At 41.4% G+C, this 22,887-nt stretch overlaps 1 protein-coding gene across 2 annotated transcripts in view; it reads left to right on the forward strand.

The window, feature by feature from the left end:
• The first annotated feature begins 3,293 nt into the window (after positions 1-3,293).
• LOC139445961 (proton myo-inositol cotransporter-like) overlaps positions 3,294-22,887 on the forward strand; it is a 29,850-nt gene continuing 10,256 nt past the window's right edge. The window contains exons 1-4 of one of the 2 annotated variants that reach the window (XM_071227209.1): positions 3,294-3,338; positions 4,947-5,489; positions 21,641-21,800; positions 22,383-22,591. In XM_071227209.1, coding sequence (XP_071083310.1) covers positions 5,060-5,489; positions 21,641-21,800; positions 22,383-22,591 — 799 coding nt within the window. In that variant the 5' untranslated portion in view covers positions 3,294-3,338; positions 4,947-5,059. Of the gene's footprint in view, positions 3,339-4,914; positions 5,490-21,640; positions 21,801-22,382; positions 22,592-22,887 lie in introns of those variants that run through there. The other variant, XM_071227210.1, reaches the window with a different exon arrangement.

Raw genomic sequence — 22,887 nt, forward strand, 5'->3', positions numbered from 1 at the left:
ATTGCTGGTGTACTGTACATTCTTGTCTATTGCTGGGCAGTCTACTACAGTATCGATGTTCTGTTGGTCACGATCTGCGCTGTCTTATCTGTGACATTGGGTATAACATCCTGGAAGGTTCATGTCACGTGTGACTGACGTGATGTGGACACTGAGACAATGACGACTATTTCAATCGTCCTCGTTGTGTAAGTGCATCGTTTGGCGTACCTTCAGTCTGACCTGACCTTAACCTGTCCCGGGGCGGTCGGGTAGCCTAGTGGTTAAAGCGTTCGCTCGTCACGCCGAAGACCCGGGTTCGATTCCCGACATGGGTACAATGTGTGAAGCCCATTTCTGGTGTCCCCCGCCGTGATATTGCTGGAACATTGCTAAAAGCGGCGTAAAACCATACTCACTCACTCACTTAACCTGTCCCGGCGGCTCCCCGCTTAAACAACACAGAGTGGCCAGTTTAACGGCTCACTGTGGGTATCGAGGTCCATCTCACCATGTCTATGTACAGTTATATAGTTATAACCCCAGGCCATGCCTGTGTACAGTTATATGTCCTATATCCCTCTATGCATTGATGCATGTCAATGTATCCCAATTGTGTGGATCGATGCTCATGATGTGAATCACTGGATTGTCTGGTCGAGACCCGCTATTTTCAGACCGCTGGAGTATTAATGAGAGCGGCGTTAAACAACAAACACACAAACACACAAACCAACAAGTAAAAAAAGTAAAGTACAACACCTCAATGTGTCTACTATTCTATAAAGGGAAGAAATGCATACGTATGTTTACTTATTTATAAACTGATACAGAAACGGAGGAACCTGTCCTATCTATTTGAAAATGCTTCACTGTTCATTGTGTTAAGGGCTGTGGGCTGTGGGTGTTGGTTGGGCGATGGTTTTAGTCTAGTGGTGAAATTGTTCGTCCGTCACGCCGATGATCAGGTTTCGATTCCTCAGATAAATTACAGTTTGTCAACAAACATCAAACATCCATGTCTGTGTAAAGTTATATATCCTATACCACTCTAGGCAATGTCTGTGTACAGTTTTATATCCTATACCACTCTAGGCAATGTCTATGTACAATTATATAGCCTACACCCCTACTGGCTATATCTGTGTACATATCATATACCGCTCTAGGCAATGTCTGTGTACAGTTATATATCCTATACCCCTCTAGGCAACGTCTGTGTACAGTTATATATCCTATACCCCTCTAGGCAACGTCTGTGTACAGTTATTTATCATATAATGGGTAGGTTTTTCGGCAGGATAAAGCCAACGGATAAAAACGATATCCGTTGTGGTCATATGCGGATAGAGATGCAAATATCAAAGGTCAAGTAGGGACTACTTTCACTGTTTATAAACAAACATGGCGTCGCCCTCGTCATTCAGCGATTGAGTCAGAATTATTCATCGGGAATCTGGATAAACTACAGGGATAAATGCTATCATCATCAAAAGAACAGTCTAATATACTGAAAATCATAGTCTAAATGTGACGTAGCTAAGGCATTTTTTAATATTTGGCAACTTTGGCGATATAAATTTCGAAACAATTTTACGAGGGCACGAGGCCTAGCCAAGCGGGATCAGTAGCCATATCTGTGCTTGTAGACCTCTGCGGCTTGAAACCTTCTCCACAAATTAAAATAGTTGGATTTGGCCGAAATATGTTTGAATTGTTACATTGTTTCATTTTGTCGCTGTGTGTACATCTGACTACACTTCTTAACGTTATGACAAGACAGACTGACTGTCAACAACGTCTGACCGTGGTCGTGACGTCTCATAGACTAGGGTTAGAGTAGCTTCCCTTTGACAAAGGGCAGTTACTCTAGCCGACAGACCGATGTATTGCCGCGAAAGGCAATTAAAAACAATTGATGTTTTGCGTATATGTTGCTTCGACACTGTATAAGAAACAGATTTCAGTTGGAACTATATTGGCTACTGTCACTGTCCGACTGACACATCACTTACCCTGTGACGTAATAAATATTAATGCGGGCATTCCAGGAAAACTCGCAATGTTTCGGTAATGTTTGTGAGAGAGGGGAAGCGATTTTGAAGCACAGAATTAAAGAATGACATTATATGATAAAGAGGTTATCACGCTTGTGTGTTTGGGGATGGTAAATATCCTTTATTAGGAATAAACACTATGTATTTAGCTCGCCAAGGCTCGCTAAATACAATGTTTATTCCTAATGCAGGATATTTACCATCCCCAAACACACTCGCGTGATAACCTCTATATATCCTTAACACCCTTATACAATATATGTGTTCATCTTTATGTCCTTTTGTCATCTAGCCAATGCTCACGTGCAGATATATACCCTTAACGCACTGTATAGCTATAGTGGGTATAAAGGCTCACAATAATCATCAAAGATCAAGGTAACCAGAAACGTGCCACCTTTATCGGCAGATGAGTTTGGTTTGTTTAAGTTGTTTCACGCCGCACACTATTCCAGCTATTTGACGGTGGTTTGTAAATAATCGAGTCTAGATCAGACAATCGAGTGATTGTCCTCATAACTATCCATCTGCGCAAATCATGACATTGCAACAACCAAATCACCAAACCAAACCGTCCCGTTAGTTGCTTCTTACGACAGGCTTAGGTTGTTGAAGATAAATTCTAACCCGGAATTTTCACGGGGAGTGAGAGAAAGCTCCAGTGGTATGTTGTGGTTTGGTGCTAGACATTACATCGTAGCAAGACACTTTGGTAGCACTCGGCAGACACTGGGCAGACACAGGGCCATGTGTCACCATACCCAACGAAATTCGTCATTTGTCGAAGTGTTGCAGGTCTTAGACGTCTACCACTTTAGTGGTAAGGTGAAATGGAGTTTAACGTCGCGTCAAAGATTATTGCACTTATATAGCGACGTGCATGCACGTGTGTGTGTGGCTGCCTGTACTAGTCCGGCCTGATGCCGATTTATAGTGCTAGCACACTGAGATACCATGCCGCAGTTTAACATGAATACCCCTCTCAGACACAGTATACTGACTCCGAGCCGACCAGTCCTTTTTTTAGCCCCTTAATGCTGAGCGCCAGACAGGGTAACAACAAGTGCCATCTTTTAACGTCTTTTGGTATGACGAGGCCGGGGATCGAACCCCGGACCTTCTGCCCCGGGCGGACGCTCTACCGCTAGACCACAATGACACTACGATATAGATAGAGCCAGTTTAGATAATATTGAGTAATCAGTCATCTGATATCTCCGTCACTGTGGAGAACACACCTGAGAAGTGTTGGGGTGTACGGTCCTGAGCAGCAGTTGGATACAGTGGAGACAGCACTTTAAGGTGAGATATCCACCAAGATCAATTACCGATGACTTTTTCCTTGGTGGCGGAGAACCGATCGAGTTTGATTCAAGTAATTGTAAAACATCCTTACTTATGTACTAACTGAAATGTATCGATGTCTTAACGAACAGACACAGGAACTGAGTCACAGTTTTCCCAGAGAAAACCCACCACCTCTAGTATTCCCAAAGGACAGCGTTATGTGGCAGTATATATTGGAAATTGATTCCTGATGATGTTTGTGGCAGCAATGATCTCCTCGGCAGCAGAGCTCACTATACCGGAGGGAGTTCGGGAACTCTGGTGTGGAGTTTGGACTATACACAGCTAAGGGAAGTCACACTATTTTAAGAGCTGGCGCGGGCAAATCATTAAATAAATTACTTGCCACAACAGCTAACGACATTCTATGAGTGTTTGACTTGCTGCCACTAACAGTGATCAGAAATAAAATTACAATACATACTATTACATAGTAACAGGCACTAACTACAACAGGTAGACCTAAACTAGGCACAGTTGTGAAACCCAAAGATGTTGTCCTGAGGGAATCACGGCGAATCAGTGGATCCTGGCACTGCATTAATTGTACTAAGGCCAGTGGACCACCCGTATTCTCTGGAATAACAAATGGACGCTGGTATTACATCGTATATACTTAATAATATATGATAAAAGTTGTAGCAGAACCTAGACAAAGGATAACATGACTCATCAAACAAGATTCACCAACAGCCTGTTTCACATGTGAAGCAACCAGTGACAAACACAAAACCATATTAAAGCGTTGTTTGTATACGATTGGCTGAAAATAGTTCATTGTGCTCTGAGGGCGATGAACAGTGTGACAGTGTACCTGCGAGGTCTGGAACAGACTCAGGCTGTGAACTAGCTGTTTTCATACTGCACAGCTGATCTGACACGTTGAGCTTTCCAGTGCAGTCCGACTTAGCGCACCAAGCATGGGGTAATCGCTATACAATACGCGAAGTACCAAGCATTGGAAGACATTTATTAGTTTGAGTAAATAAAAAAAATCATTCATCAACACTTTTAGCTGTTGCAATCTTGTAATTCGGGGTACTGTGTGCCTTTGCGGCATGGCTTTGTACTAGCCGAGTGATAAATGGGTTGAGGTCGGTAGAAACCGGGCATTCAACGCGACGAGAGAACACTTTAACTACTAGGGTCTTAAGTTACCAATTCAATAAGAACACTTACATTTTCTAAACTAAATGCTATCTGTCGATGCAGACATACTTTATTTCAATGCAAATAACCGGAATTTTGTTCAATGTACTGACATTTAAATATTCTTGAACGAAATGTTGGGTGTCCCTCAAAGATGGCCCAGTCAACACTGATATATCTATATAGGTATAAAGGCGTTCCTACCCTCAAACAACCACCCCTGCAACCATGGTATTCCGTCCTCCCCATACCCGTTATCTGGCGCTGTCAAGATCGACCCGCACAGTAGAAGAAAGAGTCATTGGGGTGGGAACGGAGCCAGAACCGTCCACAGCTTTAAAGCCTCATATCTAAAAAAAACCATTCTGCCATTGTTATTACATTCTATTATTATAATAACGCTCTTATCTTTAGGATATAAGGCAGAGCACGGCGTTACTGTCTTAGAAGCTCTGCGCTGAAGACTATATTCTCCATCTTCATCGATTGATTTTCCGATCAGCTGTTGGCACCGCGGGTAATCCACGATGAGCGACTCAAAAGCTGGTTCTGTGACCAGCATCTCTGACGGCCGCGTGGACTCCATGGCAGAGATGGTGAAAGACGATGCCCCAAGGGAGGGGCAGGGAAGCAGGTTCTATGTGTACTTCTTGTCGTGTTTCGCCACCCTAGGTGGGTTCCTTTTCGGGTACGACACAGGGATAGTATCCGGATCTATGCTGTTGATTAACCCATACTTTAGCTTAACAACGGTATGGACAGAAGCCATCGTCAGTGCAACCATCGCCGCTGCGGCGTTCTTCTCCATCGTGGCCGGAGTTTCCACGGACTTTCTTGGCCGAAAGAAGACCATTATGTTGGCGAGTTTTGTGTTCTCCATTGGTGCCGTTGTGATGGGCGCGGCCAGGGGGAAGGAAGTGCTGTTGGTTGGCAGGATCATCGTTGGTATGGGTATAGGTAAGTGTTTTCATCTGTTACGTAACTTTGTGTACAAGAAAGAAATGTATGCGATCCAAAACGAAAAAATGACGTTAACTGTCAAACAAAAGTTATTACACATTGGTATTAAATGTACCCTTCGACCCAGACATTAATTATATTTGCCTTAATTTTAAGGTAATCCTGTGTTAATTAAGCTTGCTAAGGGAGGTGCAACCCGGGGTTTTGTCCATGGCTGACAATACTTTGCCTGTGGACTTTCTCTTTCTGGGTGTAATATGATTATGTCGTCATGCCAGATTAAGGAGGTTACAAATAGGAGAATCCTACATTCGCTATATACTATTCGGGTGTTAATATACCAAAAGCTATTATGTATAATATTTGGCTATTAATATACCAAATGATGCATAATATAACAGTACAACACATAAACAAATGACGCATAATATGACAATACAGCACAGACAACTGACGTATAATATGAAAATACAACACAGACAAATGACGTATAATATGACAATACAACACAGACAAATGACGTATAATATGACAATACAACACAGACAAATGACGTATAATATGACAATACAACACAGACAAATGACGCATAATATGACAATACAACACAGACAAATGGCGTATAATATGACAATACAGCACAGACAAATGACGTATAACATGACAATACAACACTGGCAAATGACGTACAACATGACAATACAACACTGGCAAATGACGTACAGCATGACAATACAACACTGACAAATAACGTATAATATGACAATACAACACATACAAGTGACGTATAATATGACAATACAACACAGACAAATGACGCATAATATGACAATACAGCACAGACAAATGACGTACAACATGACAATACAACACTGGCAAATGACAACGCAGGTAACATGCCGTTGTGGTACAAACATAGACCTATAGGGACGTATAACATGACGATAAAACATAATTATTATGTCATATGATATGACGAGACAACACAAACCAATAACAGCACAGGGATATCACACACAGCGATGCAAACATGACAAAACAGCACAAATAATCATATATACAGCGATGAAACAACAATAGCATGACGAAGCAAAGGAATCTATGCCATATGTCATATTCATCATATTTTATGGAGAATGTGTTTTCATGTCAACTGTATAATTATAGACGATGTACACTTTTGACTGTGTAATCATACAGAGGTCTGAAGTGATGTGTCTGACAATCCAGATTGTTTGGTGAGCGATCTGCAATCAGGGGAGACGTAATGTTGTATATGAATACTGTCAACATTATAATTGTTACCAATAACATTTCCGAAACTAAATAAAAAGACCGCCTTACTGTACATCAGCAACAGATTAGAGATCCAAATGTTTTGACATATTGATCGCTGTGGAAATGGAAACGTTTTTCTATTTACAAACTTAACAGGTGACAAATCCATTTGCTCACAGAAAAAGAGGATATTCATGTTTCAATCAATAATAAACTTAATAACTATTTCATGATATCATGTTGCACCTAATGAACGTATCGGTTACTGAATGGCAGCTTAATATTGATTCCGGGGGCACGGGTGGCCCAGCCGTCTAAAGCGCCGCGATTCGCTGTGCAGTTGTGCTTCCCTTGGACACGCCAGAAACCTATGATTGTGGGTTCGATTGTTCCCTATTTTAACTGATAGCGACCTGTCTTGCAGGAAGCTGTCTATGAAGTTTGCCATGTTCCCTTCTACTCCCTGACTACAATGAGTTAAAGTCAATGTAATTTGTAAGATATTTTTTTATTAGTTTAAACAATATTTATTTCTTCTTTGCATATATAAAACAACATTTTGAATTTTTGGAATCGATGACAATTTATTACCGGTATTATCTACACCGGGATAGATTTTGGGAACTCTCAGATTATACCCCCTTGGGGTAGATTCTGGGAAGGGGGGTAGATTCTGGGATATGAATGTTTTAAAACTAATTAGATGTGTACTGAATAGGCATTTATGTAAACTTAATCGGATGACAATGTTGTTACAGCAATTGACCAGGAGAGATCAAGACTGAGTTAGATGCATACCCCAAAAGAAAACTTCAAGTACATTCAAGAAATAAAAATGCTTAAATTAAATAGGGCTGCAGTAGATTCTTGGAGCTCCTAGATTATAGCTATAACCCGGGGTAGATTCTGGGAGGAGCTCCCAGATTATACCCCGGGGTAGATTCCGGGAAAGGGGGGTAGATTCTGGGAAGTCCCCAAAATCTACCCCGGGGTAGATTCTTAGAGCTCCCAGAATCTACCCGGGTATATTCTGAAGGGGGTAGATTTTGGCACCTTACACCGGTTCGCACCGATCATGTTTCTAGGTTTGTCAGCACCATACCCGTGCTCGTGGGTTTCACCGAAGTGGTAAACGTCTGAGACCTGCATCACTTCGGGCTTTCCTCCCACATTAAGCTGACACGCCGTGATATAACTGGAATAATGTTAAAAGCGGCGTTAAACCAAACTGACTCACTCACTAATATTGATTCATGTACACGGTGTATACAGAGATTAACTACACGAATGGCTGGCTCAAGTGAAGTAATCTCTTTCCTTCACACCCTAACATTGCACCATTTTGTCTTTTCTCATGATCGCAGTGGCGCATTAATGCATAACACAGCGGTCATGAGTGACGTTATTAGGCTTACTGTTCACTACGCATACCTAAAATGGCCCTCCACACAAAACTTTTCAGTTATATCCGAAGAGTGTCAGGGCGACGATGACAGTGCGAACTCGAAAACGTCAAAGATCATTCTCTGAAACCATACAGATTCGACATAGACATTGGTGAATTCGACTACCAATGCAGCAGAAACTTCTCAATAAATTACTCTGTGGGAAAGGAAAATAGTCCGTCATAATCTGACCTTATGACATCACCATGGTGTAGCCAATCACGGACCTATAATTTGATCTCACACGTTTGCTGTTATTTCAAATGGGTTTCTCAACCACAGGTGTATAAGAATTTTCCGCCCACATGTCGTTCTGGTCATGACGTCATACTGCAATAAGTATGACGTCATGTTATTATGATGATGTCACATTGTAACACTTTTGTCCTGATGAACTGAGCGGGAGCGAAAGTACTTTGTATGCTTGACCGACAAATGACATTCTACAGCGAAGTCAGCATCTATGAATTTACCTAAGTATCTATTTGGCACATTTTTATAATCACACTTCAGTGATCAGCCAAGTGATTAGTAATGAATAACACTTGTTATCGCCACAGTTTCACGAACAACTTCAGAAATCGATCCAATCACGTTTATCTTGTCGGCCATTTGGACGTCCTGTATTGATGTAAATGTATTACGACGCACCGTGACGGTTAATGACTGACGTTGTTCTCAAGGAACCTTTATCTTATTTAATGATGACCTTATTTGGATCTATGTGTTATAACCAAACTACAAAAGATGTTCCCGTAGAGCACGTTGAGCATACATACGCTCATGTAACATCTCCAGTTGATGAACTATTTTATTCCGCGTTACAGTTGTTTGTTGTATGGATGTAAGTGTAAACGTTAATCATACGTACTAAATGAAATTATGCAATACCTGTGAGGTATAAAATAGTTATATAAAACTTTGTGAAAGTGAAAGTCAGTTCTTAAATAAATAAAGTTTTTTTATTTTCTATTAACGCGACTACACCAATTACGTGTGGGTATACATGTATATGGGTTTCCTGTCATGTGGTACGGGTGCCTTTACATTGCCCATTGGATTCTTGTCAGTTCATCAAGGTGGTGGGGTCGTATGTTATCTAAACGTCATATCATGCAGGTGTCGCGGCTCTCTAACACAGGTGGCCACAATCTAACAACACGAGGCATACAGATCAGTAATTTCAGTGCATGTTGGATTAACCCTTCGATACTACCTTCTTCTCCACACATGCACCATTGCATGCATATGTTTCACCTACAACATTAACAGGCATATGCATAGGTGTTTCCTTCTTACTTGTGTTACACCGCACTCACCAGTATTCCACATGTAGACCACTTCGACCTGTAAATAATCGATTTGGGCGAGGACACGCAGTGGTTGATAACGCGAGCAGTAGCGCTAAGTAGTGTTATAAGCACTGAGGTACCCTAAGTAGTGTTATATGCACTGAGATACCAACAGTAGTATTATATGGACTGAGATACCGATAGCAGTGTTATATACACTGAGATACCAGCAGTAGTGTTATAAGCAGTGAGATACCAGCAGTAGTATTATATGGACTGAGATACCGATAGCAGTGTTATATACACTGAGATACCAGCAGTAGTGTTGTATACACTGAGATACCTACAGTAGTGTTGTATACACTGAGATACCTACAGTAGTGTTATAAGCACTGAGATACCTACAGTAGTGTTATAAGCACTGAGATACCCACAGTAGTGTCATATGCACTGAGATACCCACAGTAGTGTTGTATGCACTGGGATAGCCACAGTAGTGTTGTATGCACTCAAATACCCACAGCAGTGTTATAAGCACTGAGATACCCACAGTAATGTTATAAGCACTGTGATACCAAAAGTAGTGTTATATACACTGGGATAGCCACAGTAGTGTTGTATGCACTGAGATAGCCACAGTAGTTTTATAAGCACTGTGATACCAAAAGTAGTGTTATATACACTGGGATAGCCACAGTAGTGTCGTATGCACAGAGATACCCACAGTAGTTTTATAAGCACTGTGATACCAAAAGTAGTGTTATATACACTGGGATAGCCACAGTAGTGTTGTATGCACTGAGATAGCCACAGTAGTTTTATAAGCACTGTGATACCAAAAGTAGTGTTATATACACTGGGATAGCCACAGTAGTGTCGTATGCACAGAGATACCCACAGTAGTGTCATACGCACTGATATACCGACAGCAGTGTCACATGCACTGAGATACCCACAGCAGTGTTATATGCACTGATATACCAACAGTAGTGTCATATGCACTGAGATACCCACAGTAGTGTTGTACAATGTGATATCCACAGTAGTGTTATAAGCACTGATATACCAACATTAGTGTCACATGCCAACGTTAGTGTTATATCCAATGTGATATCCACAGTAGTGTCACATGCTCTGAGATACCCACAATAGTGTCATATACACTTAGATACCCACAGTAGTGTTGTACAATGTGATATCCACAGTAGCGTTATAAGCACTGATATACCAACAGTAGTGTCACCTGCTCACAGTAGTGTTATATTCAATGTGATATCTACAGTAGTGTTATATGCAATGTGATACCCACAGTGGTGTTATAAGCACTGATATACCAACAGTAGTGTCGCATGCACTGAGATACCCACAGTAGTGTTATAAGTACTGATAAACCAACAATAGAGTCACATGCTCACAGTAGTGTTATATGCACTGTGATACCGACAGTAGTGTTATATGCGATGTGATATCCACAGTAGTGTTATAAGCACTGATATACCAACAGTAGTGTCGCATGCACTGAGATAACCACAGTAATGTTATATGCACTGAGATACCTACAGTAGTGTCGCATGCACTGAGATACCCACAGTAGTGTCATTTTCACTGATATACCAACAGTAGTGTCACATGCACTGAAATAACCACAGTAATGTTATATGCACTGAGATACCCACAGTAATGTTATATGCAATGAAATATTCATAGTAGTGTTATATGCAATCTGATATCCACATGGTGTAATAAGCAGTGATATACCTACTGTAGTGCCATATGCACTAAGATACCCACTGTAGTGTCATTTTCACTGATATACCAACAGTAGGTCTGCATGCAGTGCGATACCGACTGTAGTGCTATGTGCAATGTGATATCCATTGTAGTGTTATATGCACTGATATACCAACAGTAGTGTCACATGCCCACAGTAGTGTTATATGCAATGACATATCCATAGTAGTGTTATATGCACTGATATACCAACAGTAGTGTCACATGCCCACAGTGGTGTTATATGCAATGTCATATCCATAGTTGTGTTATATGCACTGATATACCTACTGTAGCGGTATATGCACGGGGGGCGGTCGGGTAGCCTAGTGGTTAAAGCGTTCGCTCGTCACGCCGAAGACCCGGATTCGATTCCCGACATGGGTACAATGTGTGAAGCCCATTTCTGGTGTCCCCCGCAGTGATATTGCTAAAAGCGGCGTAAAACCATACTCACTCACTTACTCACTCATATGCACGGAGATACCCACAGTAGTGTTATATGCAATGTGATATCCACAGTAGTGTTATAAGCACTGATAAACCAACAGTAGTGTCACATGCCCACAGTAGTGTTATATGCAATGTGATATCCACATGGTGTTTTATGCACTGATATACCTAATGTAGGGTCATATGCTCTGAGATACCAAGAGTTAACTCTGACCTATAAATCAGCTGTCATAACTCCAGATAGAGGAGGTATGTCTATGGCTTTCCAACGTCACTTTCTGTCATTTTATATAAAGTGGGTCGATTAATGAATGTTGTACATTTGCATTAAGACAGCAATATTCCAACTATCACACCGGTCTGTAAGTTATGGATCGGCGAGCCATACCATCCAAATAGTTGCGTGTGATTCCCAGAATCCGAAACATATGCCATGCCCACTAATGGAGTACTGTTACCTGATTGGCTGATAAGTGTGTGAATGAGCATAGTTTTACGCCTCTTTTAGCAATGTTCCAGCAATATCCAGAAATACACCAGAAATGGGCTTCACACATTGTACCCATGTCGGGAATCGAACCCGAGTCTTCGGCGTGAGGAGCGAACGCTTTAACCACTAGGCTACCCGACCGCCCCGATTGGCTGATAAGAGAATGAGTGGTTGAGCTTGAATATTGTCACTGATTTAGTATTGTTGTCTGTAGTGTTTTGTGTTAATGGATAAATAAAGCTTTTATTGTTGAATTATTTATCGATAAGAATTGACTTCAATATGTTTGGTGTATATGAAGAGTTTAACTTAAAAAAGACGGAATGCACATATTGCACAAATCCGCTACACGTATTTACACAGGTGTTTACGTTTATAGCTCCATAAACACCAACAATATTGAAACCTGTCAATTCGAACAGCGTGTAGTTTTGGGAACTTATCATATGTTCACAACAAGCTTCCACAGCAGATGATACAATAAAATTGCATTACAATGCTTTGCAGACCATTGTGACAACATCGTGTACCATGGCGTCACAATCAAATGACATTATTAATCTCTCTGCCACTGGAGGTAGTTAGCAGTTAGTACTCTTCACACACAAGACACTGCATATTTAAGAAACGATCACGAGTCGTGTATTTCCTATATGATACAGCATTTTGTCCAGCCTCTTTAAGCATATTGAAAACATGTTCAAGCTTTAAAAATATTTACCCGCATTTAAATAATGATGACTCCCTCAATAGAATCCGACCTCGCCAATGTCGGACAAGTCGATTTTATGCATAGGTGGATTTTCCCCGCATATTCTCACAATCCTCACGTCGATTACCTGTACCTGTTCTCCAAATACCGATTGTCATATCTCACCCGCTTTTAGATGCGTTCGTTCAGCCATCGCATTAATCTGCGCAACCTGGTTCAAACTGAGAAAAGTTGGAAAATGATCTTTGGATGATGAAAAGAATTATATTCGGATCGATAAATGCTTTAAACCCCTCAGCAATCCTGTTTTTTTAAAAAATATCTTTTTTTTCAACTTTTATCGACTGATGTTTATATATTTGACATTAAAAGACACTCGAGTGAGATGCTCTATACAACCATGAAGCACCATATGGTTAATGAAAACACAGATCATGGAAGATGGAGAAGTTATATAGAGAGACTTATATAAGTTATATGTGCAAATATCTGAGCTTGGAATCACTTTAGATGAACAAATTATTGCTTGCCATTCTTTTCTGCCTTCAGTAGGGTGACAAACTTATACAAGACCCCTCAAAAGAGGTGTGTCGTGACGAGGTTGTTCAGCAGTGCCAAAACCAACATCGACTTTGATATCAAGGGGGTATCACAGAAAGCATGTTGGTAGTCAGGTAGATAGCAATGATGACCTACGACCTGGAGGGTGTAGTCAGTATTAGCAATATCAGTTGAATATATGTACGTGCGAATGTGCGATGGCGTACAAACGTGTACGAACGCGTACGAACGCGTTTCAATGGTGTGTTTGAATGGTGAGTGGTATGTTGAGGTGTCTAATCATTTCAGCATAAAACAAATAATATATTTGGCAGTTGATATGTTGCTCAAAATGCACATTTTTTCAAGTTTTAAAGAGTGTTTTCTCGCTTTAAATTCAACATTCTAAGCCCAAATTGGACTTTTGGACATCTGTGGTAAATAAATGGATGTTGAAGTCACATATGATGGCTACAATGGGCGCCAGTCGTCGTGTTTCGTATGAACGTCAGGGACGCCTTCGTCGTTATTAACCTATTTGCACGCATGAGGTTTTAGCTCAAGTCTTTCTTCAGCAAAGTTTCATACATAATGATAATTTTTTTTACAAGCTACGGTCTCTCTGTTACCGGAAATAGCACACGTTGTATGTGTCGACAGCCATGAACAGTGGTGTTCAAAAGAGTTATCTCCCCTACCTTCTCACTCCTCACTGGTAGGGCTGCCCTGTGGCATTGTCTGACTGGTGACGAGTAGTTTTTCTGGGAGGTAATTATTGACGGGGTAGGTTGAAGCATCAGACGCGTGCGCTGTGTGTCCACCTGCGCGTGGCTCCAACATGATTAAACACTTCAAACATCAAATCTGGCGGATGTTTTGCAAGAACCTAATCAGCCGCTTCAGCCCTGGTATGATCAATGTCGCTGGCTGGTCGTCGTAAATTGTTGCATGATGGTCACCGCTTTCTCTGTGTCGTGTAACTGCACCCTCGCCTACGCGTCTTCATCAGTCATGTCAGGGATGGGATCTCTGTGTTATATAGGACAGTATATGTTAAATACTGGAGTACACTATTGAATTTTCTGTGTTGTTTTTGACGTTACAGTAAAGTACGGTTATAACGAACTCAAAGGGATTACTAATTTTAGTTCGTTTTAACCGTAGTTCGTTATAAGCATATATACAGCATAACTACAGCAAATAGTCGGGACCAAAAGAGTAGTTCGTTATATCCGTCAGTTTGTTATAAGCGTGTTCGTTATAACCGTAGTTTATTGTACTTAAATGTAGGGTAATTTAGAGACAGACTAGAGTTTTTGTTTGTTTGTTGTTTAACGCCGCACACAGCAATATTCCAGCTATATAATCGAGTCTGGACAGGACAACCAAAGGATTGATATCATGACATGTATCAACCATGTATGGGATACAATGACATGTGTCAACCAAGTCAGTGAACCTGACTACCCGATCCCGTTAGTCTAGAGTATAACAAATACAAAAGCAACATGATGCTTCTATAAAGCAGTGATTTATCTAAAGTATCTTAAGCCAAGCATAACATGGTGTACACACAAGTAGCGACAGATCAACTACTTTCGAGCTTAAATTAATCAATACATGATATATAATGCATCATCTACTATCAAGCAATACAGAATATATCATAACAAAGAGCATGATATACTTTCAAAAAATACATGATATACCATCAAGAAGTACATGACATACCACCCAGCAGAATATGCTATAGCATCAGGCAGTACATGATATAGCATCAGGCAGTACATGATATAGCATCAGGCAGTACATGATATAGTATCAGGCAGTACATGATATAGTATCAGGCAGTACATGATATAGTATCAGGCAGTACATGATATAGTATCAGGGAGTACATGATATAGTATCAGGCAGTACATGATATAGTATCAGGCAGTACATGATAAAGCATCAGGCGGTACATGATGTAGCATCAGGCAGTACATGATATAGTATCAGGCAGTACATGATATATCATCAGGCAGTACATGATATAGTATCAGGCAGTACATGATAAAGCATCAGGCGGTACATGATGTAGCATCAGGTAGTACATGATATATCATCAGGTAGTACATGATATAGTATCAGGCATTACATGATATAGTATCAGGCAGTACATGATTAAGTATCAGGCAGTACATGATACACCCAAATACAGTTACTGTACATGATATACCATCAGACAATTCATGATCTACTCACTATCAAGCAATGCACGAAATGCCATCAAACAGTACATTATCTCTTATCAGGCAATGCATGATCTACTATCAAGCAGTACATAAAATACTGTTACAAAGTGGAGGCACGGGTGACCCAGTCTGAGGCGCCGCAATTCGCTGTGCAGAGTTACGTCCCTTGGACACGCCAGAAACCTATGGTTGTGGGTTCGAATCTCGGTTCGCCCGGATTATGTTTCTAGGTTTGTCAACACCATACCCATGCTAGAGGGTTTCACCGAGGTGGTAAACGTCTGAGACCTGCATCACCTCGGGCTTTCCTCCCACATTAAGCTGACACGCCGTGATATAACTGGGATACTGTTACAAGCGGCGTTAAACCCAACTCACTCACACTTTACTTTAAGTATTTACTAGTTATGAGTATGTGACGCGTCCAGTCCAGTTGTGCTTGTAGGTGCGGTCGGCATGTCGATTCCCATTTGACACCCACACCCATCCACACACCTGTAGTACTGGCGCACAGTGCAGTTAAAACAACCAGAAAAAAACTGGAAATTAAAACACGATTATTATCTTCCTTAAGTGGTTAAAACTGTGTTTCTTAGATACGCCTCACTTTGGCTGAGTGCAAGTCACTGCTTGACGTGTCCATTAGTTGACAACACAAGAACATGTCTAGAGAATGACTTTTTAAACAGGGATACCCGCAACTGGTTATGGACAATAATTCCGTTATCATTTCAGACAGTACTGTTAAGTCACGTGACCAGCCGCGATAGAGACACATTACCTTTGAACTCAACTTGGCCATAGGAGAGAAATATCCGTGTGAAATAATTTTGATATATTATTTATGACGACCAATTTATATTCAGGATATTTAAGTTCTTAAATATTTCGAATGAGATATTTTCAATTTGAAACTTGGAGACAACAGATTTACAGTGTATGTATTCCCATGACGTAACACAGTCATGTGATTATTTGAGGGCGTGGTCTACTATTTCGTCACGTGGTCAAATCTAGTCAAGCTAAATTCAACACTGGCGTTTTTGTATATACAGCTATATCCACCTTTGGGCGAAACAATCCAACGGAAAATTAAAACGGAAAATGTTTGAAAATAAAAACAATCCTTCACATGAAAATACTCATGAAAAACTATAATTTGGAGAATGAATTTTCCATTGAACGAAATGTAAATGGTACTAATTATTATTCGCCTCTTGTCTTGGCAGTCGTGAAGACCCTTGGCAGTTTCTTGTCTGAACGAGTGTATTGTGGGGACACTCGAAAATATCATGTCCGCTTAGGATTATGATCGGTCACAGATTCGGTAGAAAAAAAATCGAAACTTGATAGAACGACCCTATTCAGAAAGAGCGTAGAGGGTGTAATATTATCGGCGTTTCTCTTCTGCGCCATTTTATATGTACTATTGATAACAGCTGGCCACACTACCCAAACTATTTGAACTACTCGAGATTCTAGTTCTGACAGGTTGGTTATGCTGCACTTCAATGTGTCATCAATTATCAAAGTGTCCAACTACAGTGTCAGCATTAGTCACTTCTTGACAACATAAGGACGTGAAAAGAGTTCAGAGCTTAACGCTCGCACTATAGTCAAAGCCACAAATACCTATACGGTACCCATTCTTTCATATTCTTTTGGTGTTGTTGATTGGACGAAACAAGAAATGCAGGGTATCGACACCCTCACACGAAGAATCGTGCCAGATAAAAAATCTCACCAACCTCGCTCTGCCCTCAATCGCGGGGTTTGATTAACGTATAGGCTCTTCATGATATTGTATTGTGCACATTTGCACACGTTTTCTTGTCTGATGAAGCATGTCAAGACTCATAATGAAAACAAAGCATTCCACAGTTTCCTTAAACGAGCCAAGGATGTCGGACATAATCTCAATGTGAGTGCTGATTTTGTTGATGGTCTTGTCAACCAAGCGAAGTGCCATATCAAATCAGACCAGATTCAGTTTTTCAGGGAGAGGCTATCTGAACGACCACTGCATCTAGTTTATGTTCAGCGTGTTGAGAAGAACAGCAACCCTACTTCGCTTGGATGAAGTCGGCTGGCCAGGGAAGTGAAGTTTTTTGTTTGCTGCTCAGGACCAGTCACTTCCCACTTGAAGCCGTCAATGTGTGATTTTGCATCATAATGTAAATATGAAATGTAGATTATGCAATGAATTTAATGAGACTGTCCGACACATTGTCAGTGGATGCCCAGGGTATGCACAAACACTGTTTCTTAAGCGACACGAGGGCGTGTCTCGATCCTTTTATTACCGTCTTGGCCATGCCTGTGGTTTTGTCGCAGACGTCCACCCGTGGTCCGACCCAGAATATGTAGAGGGCGTCATGGAAAATGATAAATACAAAATTCTTTGGCACAGGCCCTTATACAGACTCTGGTTGGGCAGCGTTCCTGAGGAAGTCCGATTCGCTGTCTGGGCTTGCGTGTAGAGGGGGCAAGCGCCCTGAGCTAATGATGAGCCTAAGCAGTCTGACTATGCCTGGATCATCCAAACACTCTTTGATGCATTTATTTATTTGTATCTGTACATTATGATAATAAAGTCCATTTGTATGGCGTTTTTACATGCTGAATATATCCAAAGAGCAGAAAGAAAAAACAAAGTTTAGTCAAAGGCTTGGCTGGTGCGGAGTCAAGTTCTAAAGGCTGAGTAGGTTAAATAGTTGCGAAGTTCAAGGAAAGATTGTTCCACTGATTGGCTGCTTCATTGGAGAAAGATCGCTGTCCATAACTACTAGTTAAAATTAGACACAAGACGTTGTGATTCTGAACGGAGAGATCCGGAGGTTAGGTGGAGGAAGGTCACAAGGACATGATGGAGCTGTTTCATTGTGTCACTGAGTGGAACAAATTATGCTGCTTTGTTCTGGATGGATAGTAGGCTGTTGACTTTTAGGAGAACCTGCAAGTAGACTTTAGCAAATAGTCAATCCTCGAGATGATTTGGGAAAGACTCAATAGTGCAAGTGACATATTTGACAGCTGACTGAACTGTTTGAGTAGCTTGAGGTCAGAATCTAGGATAACACAAGGTCCTTTCCACTGGAGGAAATTGGAATTGATAATTCTTCAATATTAACTATCTCAAGGTGACAATTGTTGAGTCTTCTTGAAGGACTAATTACAATTAATTATTCTCGTCATTAAGCCTTAGTTTGTTGAGAGACATCCATGCCTTAGAGTATTGACAGGAGTCAGACAGTTACTGAGTCAATAGATGTTGAAGGATCAGGCTTGAAGAACTTGAGGAGTGTCGTTGAATAGATGATGCAGACTTTGTTTCTGGGTGTTGTCACCAATGAGTTTTGCATAGAGAGTAAAGAGGGTTGGACTGAGGACCGATCCTTGTGGGACTCCATATTCAAGATGAATAGGAGCGGATGGTACTCTTTGTCAGACAGAATTTCACCCAGTTCAGTGCAGATCCTCTGAGGCCAACTTCATTAAATTGTCTCCTCATGGTGAATGGTGTCAAAGGCTAAGCTGAGGTCCAGAAGAAGTAAAAGGGCAACATTACCATTATCAACACCACGTCGTAGATCGTTAATGGCTTTGAGCAGGGCGGTTTCTGTGCCATTATGGGCCATGTAGGCTGATTGCAGAGGCTAGTGAAGATTGTACGTTTCAAGATGTTCTGAGAGACGATGACAAAGGGTTTCGTCTACAAGCTTCGATATATATGACCGATTAAATACTGATTTGCTTCAGGTTTGCTGAGTCAAGTCCTGTTCTTTTCAGTAGCCATGGCAGCCATTAGGACATTTGGCATAGTACCAGATGTAATGGACGAGTGAGATTTTTGTTATGTTTGGTAGCAAGATATCCATATTCTCACAGACACGTTGTGTCGGGGTTTGGCAAAAGTGCAATATGAAATGAGGAAAACGCCACGTTCATGAGCATTGAATTTATGTAGCGATGTGCTTTAACACGTATGTGTGTGTGTGTGTGTGTGTGTGTGTGTGTGTGCGCGCGCGCGCGCGTGTGTGCATGTGTGTCTTTACTTGTACTAGTCCAGGCCGATGCCATTGTTATAGTGCTAGACCTTTTTATATACCCTGCTGCAGTTAAACAGATTCCCGACACAGACGACTTGTGACTCCTAGCCGAACGTCAGACAGGGTAACAAAAAATACGATCTTTTAACATCTTTTGGTATGAGATCTTCGCTCTACTGGATGTCCTTCACTGGCCAACACCTGGTGTCACGGATTGTGAATGACACAGGAGCGAATACCTGGTGTCAGGGCAAGGTATTTTCACAAACGTAGCGAACACCTGTTGCCATTGTCACAGGGATCCTGGCGTTCTGGTTTTGTGTTGAAAAAAAAATCCTCATGTTGTGTTCGAATTTAAAAGATGTGTTAATTTTACTTTCGGACTTCCTCATACATATTTCACACAAAATGATTATACATGTAGTTGTGCAATATTAGAAAAAAAGGAAGTCAGACCTTGTCTAACCACCACGCTTGCAATAGTTTCCAGATATGCCCTCGCGTTCACTGTCTTCTGAAGGTACTTCCTTTATTCATTGAGTGATGACGCACCTTCCACACTTCTTTGGCTTGTACCATGGCAGTAATAGCCTGAGCTTAATCTACTCATGTCTTCTCTTAGGTTCTCTCGTTACAGCAAAGAGCGACGAGATTGGTAAGGATCAATTCACAACGACGTTGAAACCCAGCCGTGGCATTAAGACACTGTGATCCTGGTCTGGTTTTACGTTCACAAAAGGCGCGCGCCGATGACGATGTCATTGAATATTGCTCAGCAGACAGGAAGTTTGTAGACAAGGTCACCAATTGCTTATATTGATATTCATTCATACCAGAATTAAGCTTTCTAACTAGTATGGTGGCAATGCCAATATCATACACATATATCATATTCTGTCCGAATGTGCTGTCTTTATGACCAATGTATTCGGCATCGCCTGCGATTTGGGCCAGCTGTCTGTCACAACAGAAACATCGAACACCAAGAGAGACATCTAAATGCATGATTGATAACTAATGTCATTTCGGAGACATTCGTATAACTGAGGTCCATGCTATCCTTTCACCAGTGTTGCTTTGCTTGTTCTTATTGCGTGAATGTTTTTCACATATTATTGTAAAGGGTTTACACATATAACGTCGACTGCATTATCCACCATTTACAAACTACAGTCAGATGTGACCACCATATACTGACTACAGTCAGATGTTGTCTCCATATGTACTGAGCACTGTGTCAGAAATGACATTCGTATAACTGAGGTCCATGTCATCCTTTCACCAGTGTTGCTTTGCTTGTTCTTATTGCGTGAATGTTTTTCACATATTATTGCAAAGGGTTTCCACATATAACGTCGACTGCATTGTCCACCATTTACAAACTACATTGTGACCACCATATACTGACTACAGTCAGATGTGACCACCATATACTGACTACAGTCAGATGTGGTCACCACATACTGACTACAGTCAGATGTGGTCACCATATGTACTGAGTACTGTGTTAGAAATGACCACAATGTAATAACTTTGAAGTCAGATGAGACCGCCTATTGTATTGGTTATACTCAATACTAAATATTAAAAGCATTTTACTGATGGGATGGGTGTAGACGAAACAAATTATAATTAAATAATAAACACTCCACGTGCTGTCACTTCAATAACAAGGAAACAGAGATGCAAGTTACAAGATGCAAGATGCAGATGCAAAAACGATGACACACCCTCGAGGTGGAATTTAAGCGTCCTAGTACCGATGACAGTTTGCCACTGATGTACTGGGGCTTTCAGTGAACGACCCACAAAATTCCGTCCAATTGTTGTCATCAGCCATACTGAGTAGCACGAGAGTAACAATATTATTTCTTGCTTTTAGGGTTTGCGTCTATGACGGTGCCAGTGTACGTCGCCGAGGCTGCCCCTCCAACCATCCGGGGACGTCTTGTCACCCTCAACCAGCTCTTCATCACCATTGGCATCGTCGTCTCCGCTCTCGTCGCTGGCGCCTTCAGCTTCCTCAAACCAGAGGGATGGCGGTACGTGGGAGTGCTGCGTATTTTGTTAAATTAAATGCAGGTTGATCGCGGGGACTCCGGCTTAAAACTGGTCCCCAGCATCTTATGCTGTTCGTAAGAGGCGACCAAATGAATCGTGTGGTCAGGCTCGGTGCCTTGCGTCATGACGTGTCATTGTATCCCAAAGGCGTGGGTAGTTGTTCACAATATCCATATATCTTAAATATTGCCGCGTTCATCGTTAAACAACAAACAAAAAAACAATGCAGGTTGAAAAAAAATAATAAAACATCCACAATGAATGTCAGCAACAGAAATCATTGTCCTCCCCAAATATTTTAAAGTATCCCCCCCTATCCACACTTTAGGTAGAAAAGCAAATAAAATTCATATAATTGACGGTCCAATTATACCATTACCATTAATAAGTGACGGATGCCGCAGGTGGGGCAGTATACGCTCACCTTTTCGCGAACACATGGTATCATTACTATGTTGCTAGTGATTCACAAACACGTGCTCATGATGTAGTCGGAATCGTGCAATGGTGATTTCTTATGATTATGGAAATAGTATTTAATTATTATTTAATATATTCCACAGCTACATGCTAGGGCTGGCTGGAGTCCCGGGGGTGATCCAGTTTGTTGGTTTCTTCTTCCTCCCCGAATCCCCCCGCTGGCTTGTGGACAAGGGCCGGATAGACGAGGCAAGGAAGGTGCTACAGAAGATCCGAAGCACGGACAACGTTCAAATGGAACTGCAGGAGATTCAGGACAACATCGAGATGGATAGGAGGAACTCTCCTGGAGGTGAGAACAGAAGCTAGAAGGTAGAGGATAAGATAGATGGGCGGGGAGAGCTCTCCTGGAGGTGAGGGTAGAGGATAAGATAGATTGGCGGGAAGAACTCTCCTGGAGGTGAGGGTAGAGGATAAGATAGATGGGCGGGGAGAACTCTCCTGGAGGTGAGGGTAGAGGATAAGATAGATGGGCGGGGAGAACTCTCCTGGAGGTGAGGGTAGAGGATAAGATAGATGGGCGGGGAGAACTCTCCTGGAGGTGAGGGTAGAGGATAAGATAGATGGGCGGGGAGAACTCTCCTGGAG

This window comes from Haliotis cracherodii, unplaced genomic scaffold, assembly GCF_022045235.1.
Source record: "Haliotis cracherodii isolate W230 unplaced genomic scaffold, xgHalCrac1.p SCAF_6, whole genome shotgun sequence".
In the NCBI taxonomy this organism is placed as follows: Eukaryota; Metazoa; Mollusca; class Gastropoda; order Lepetellida; family Haliotidae; genus Haliotis; species Haliotis cracherodii.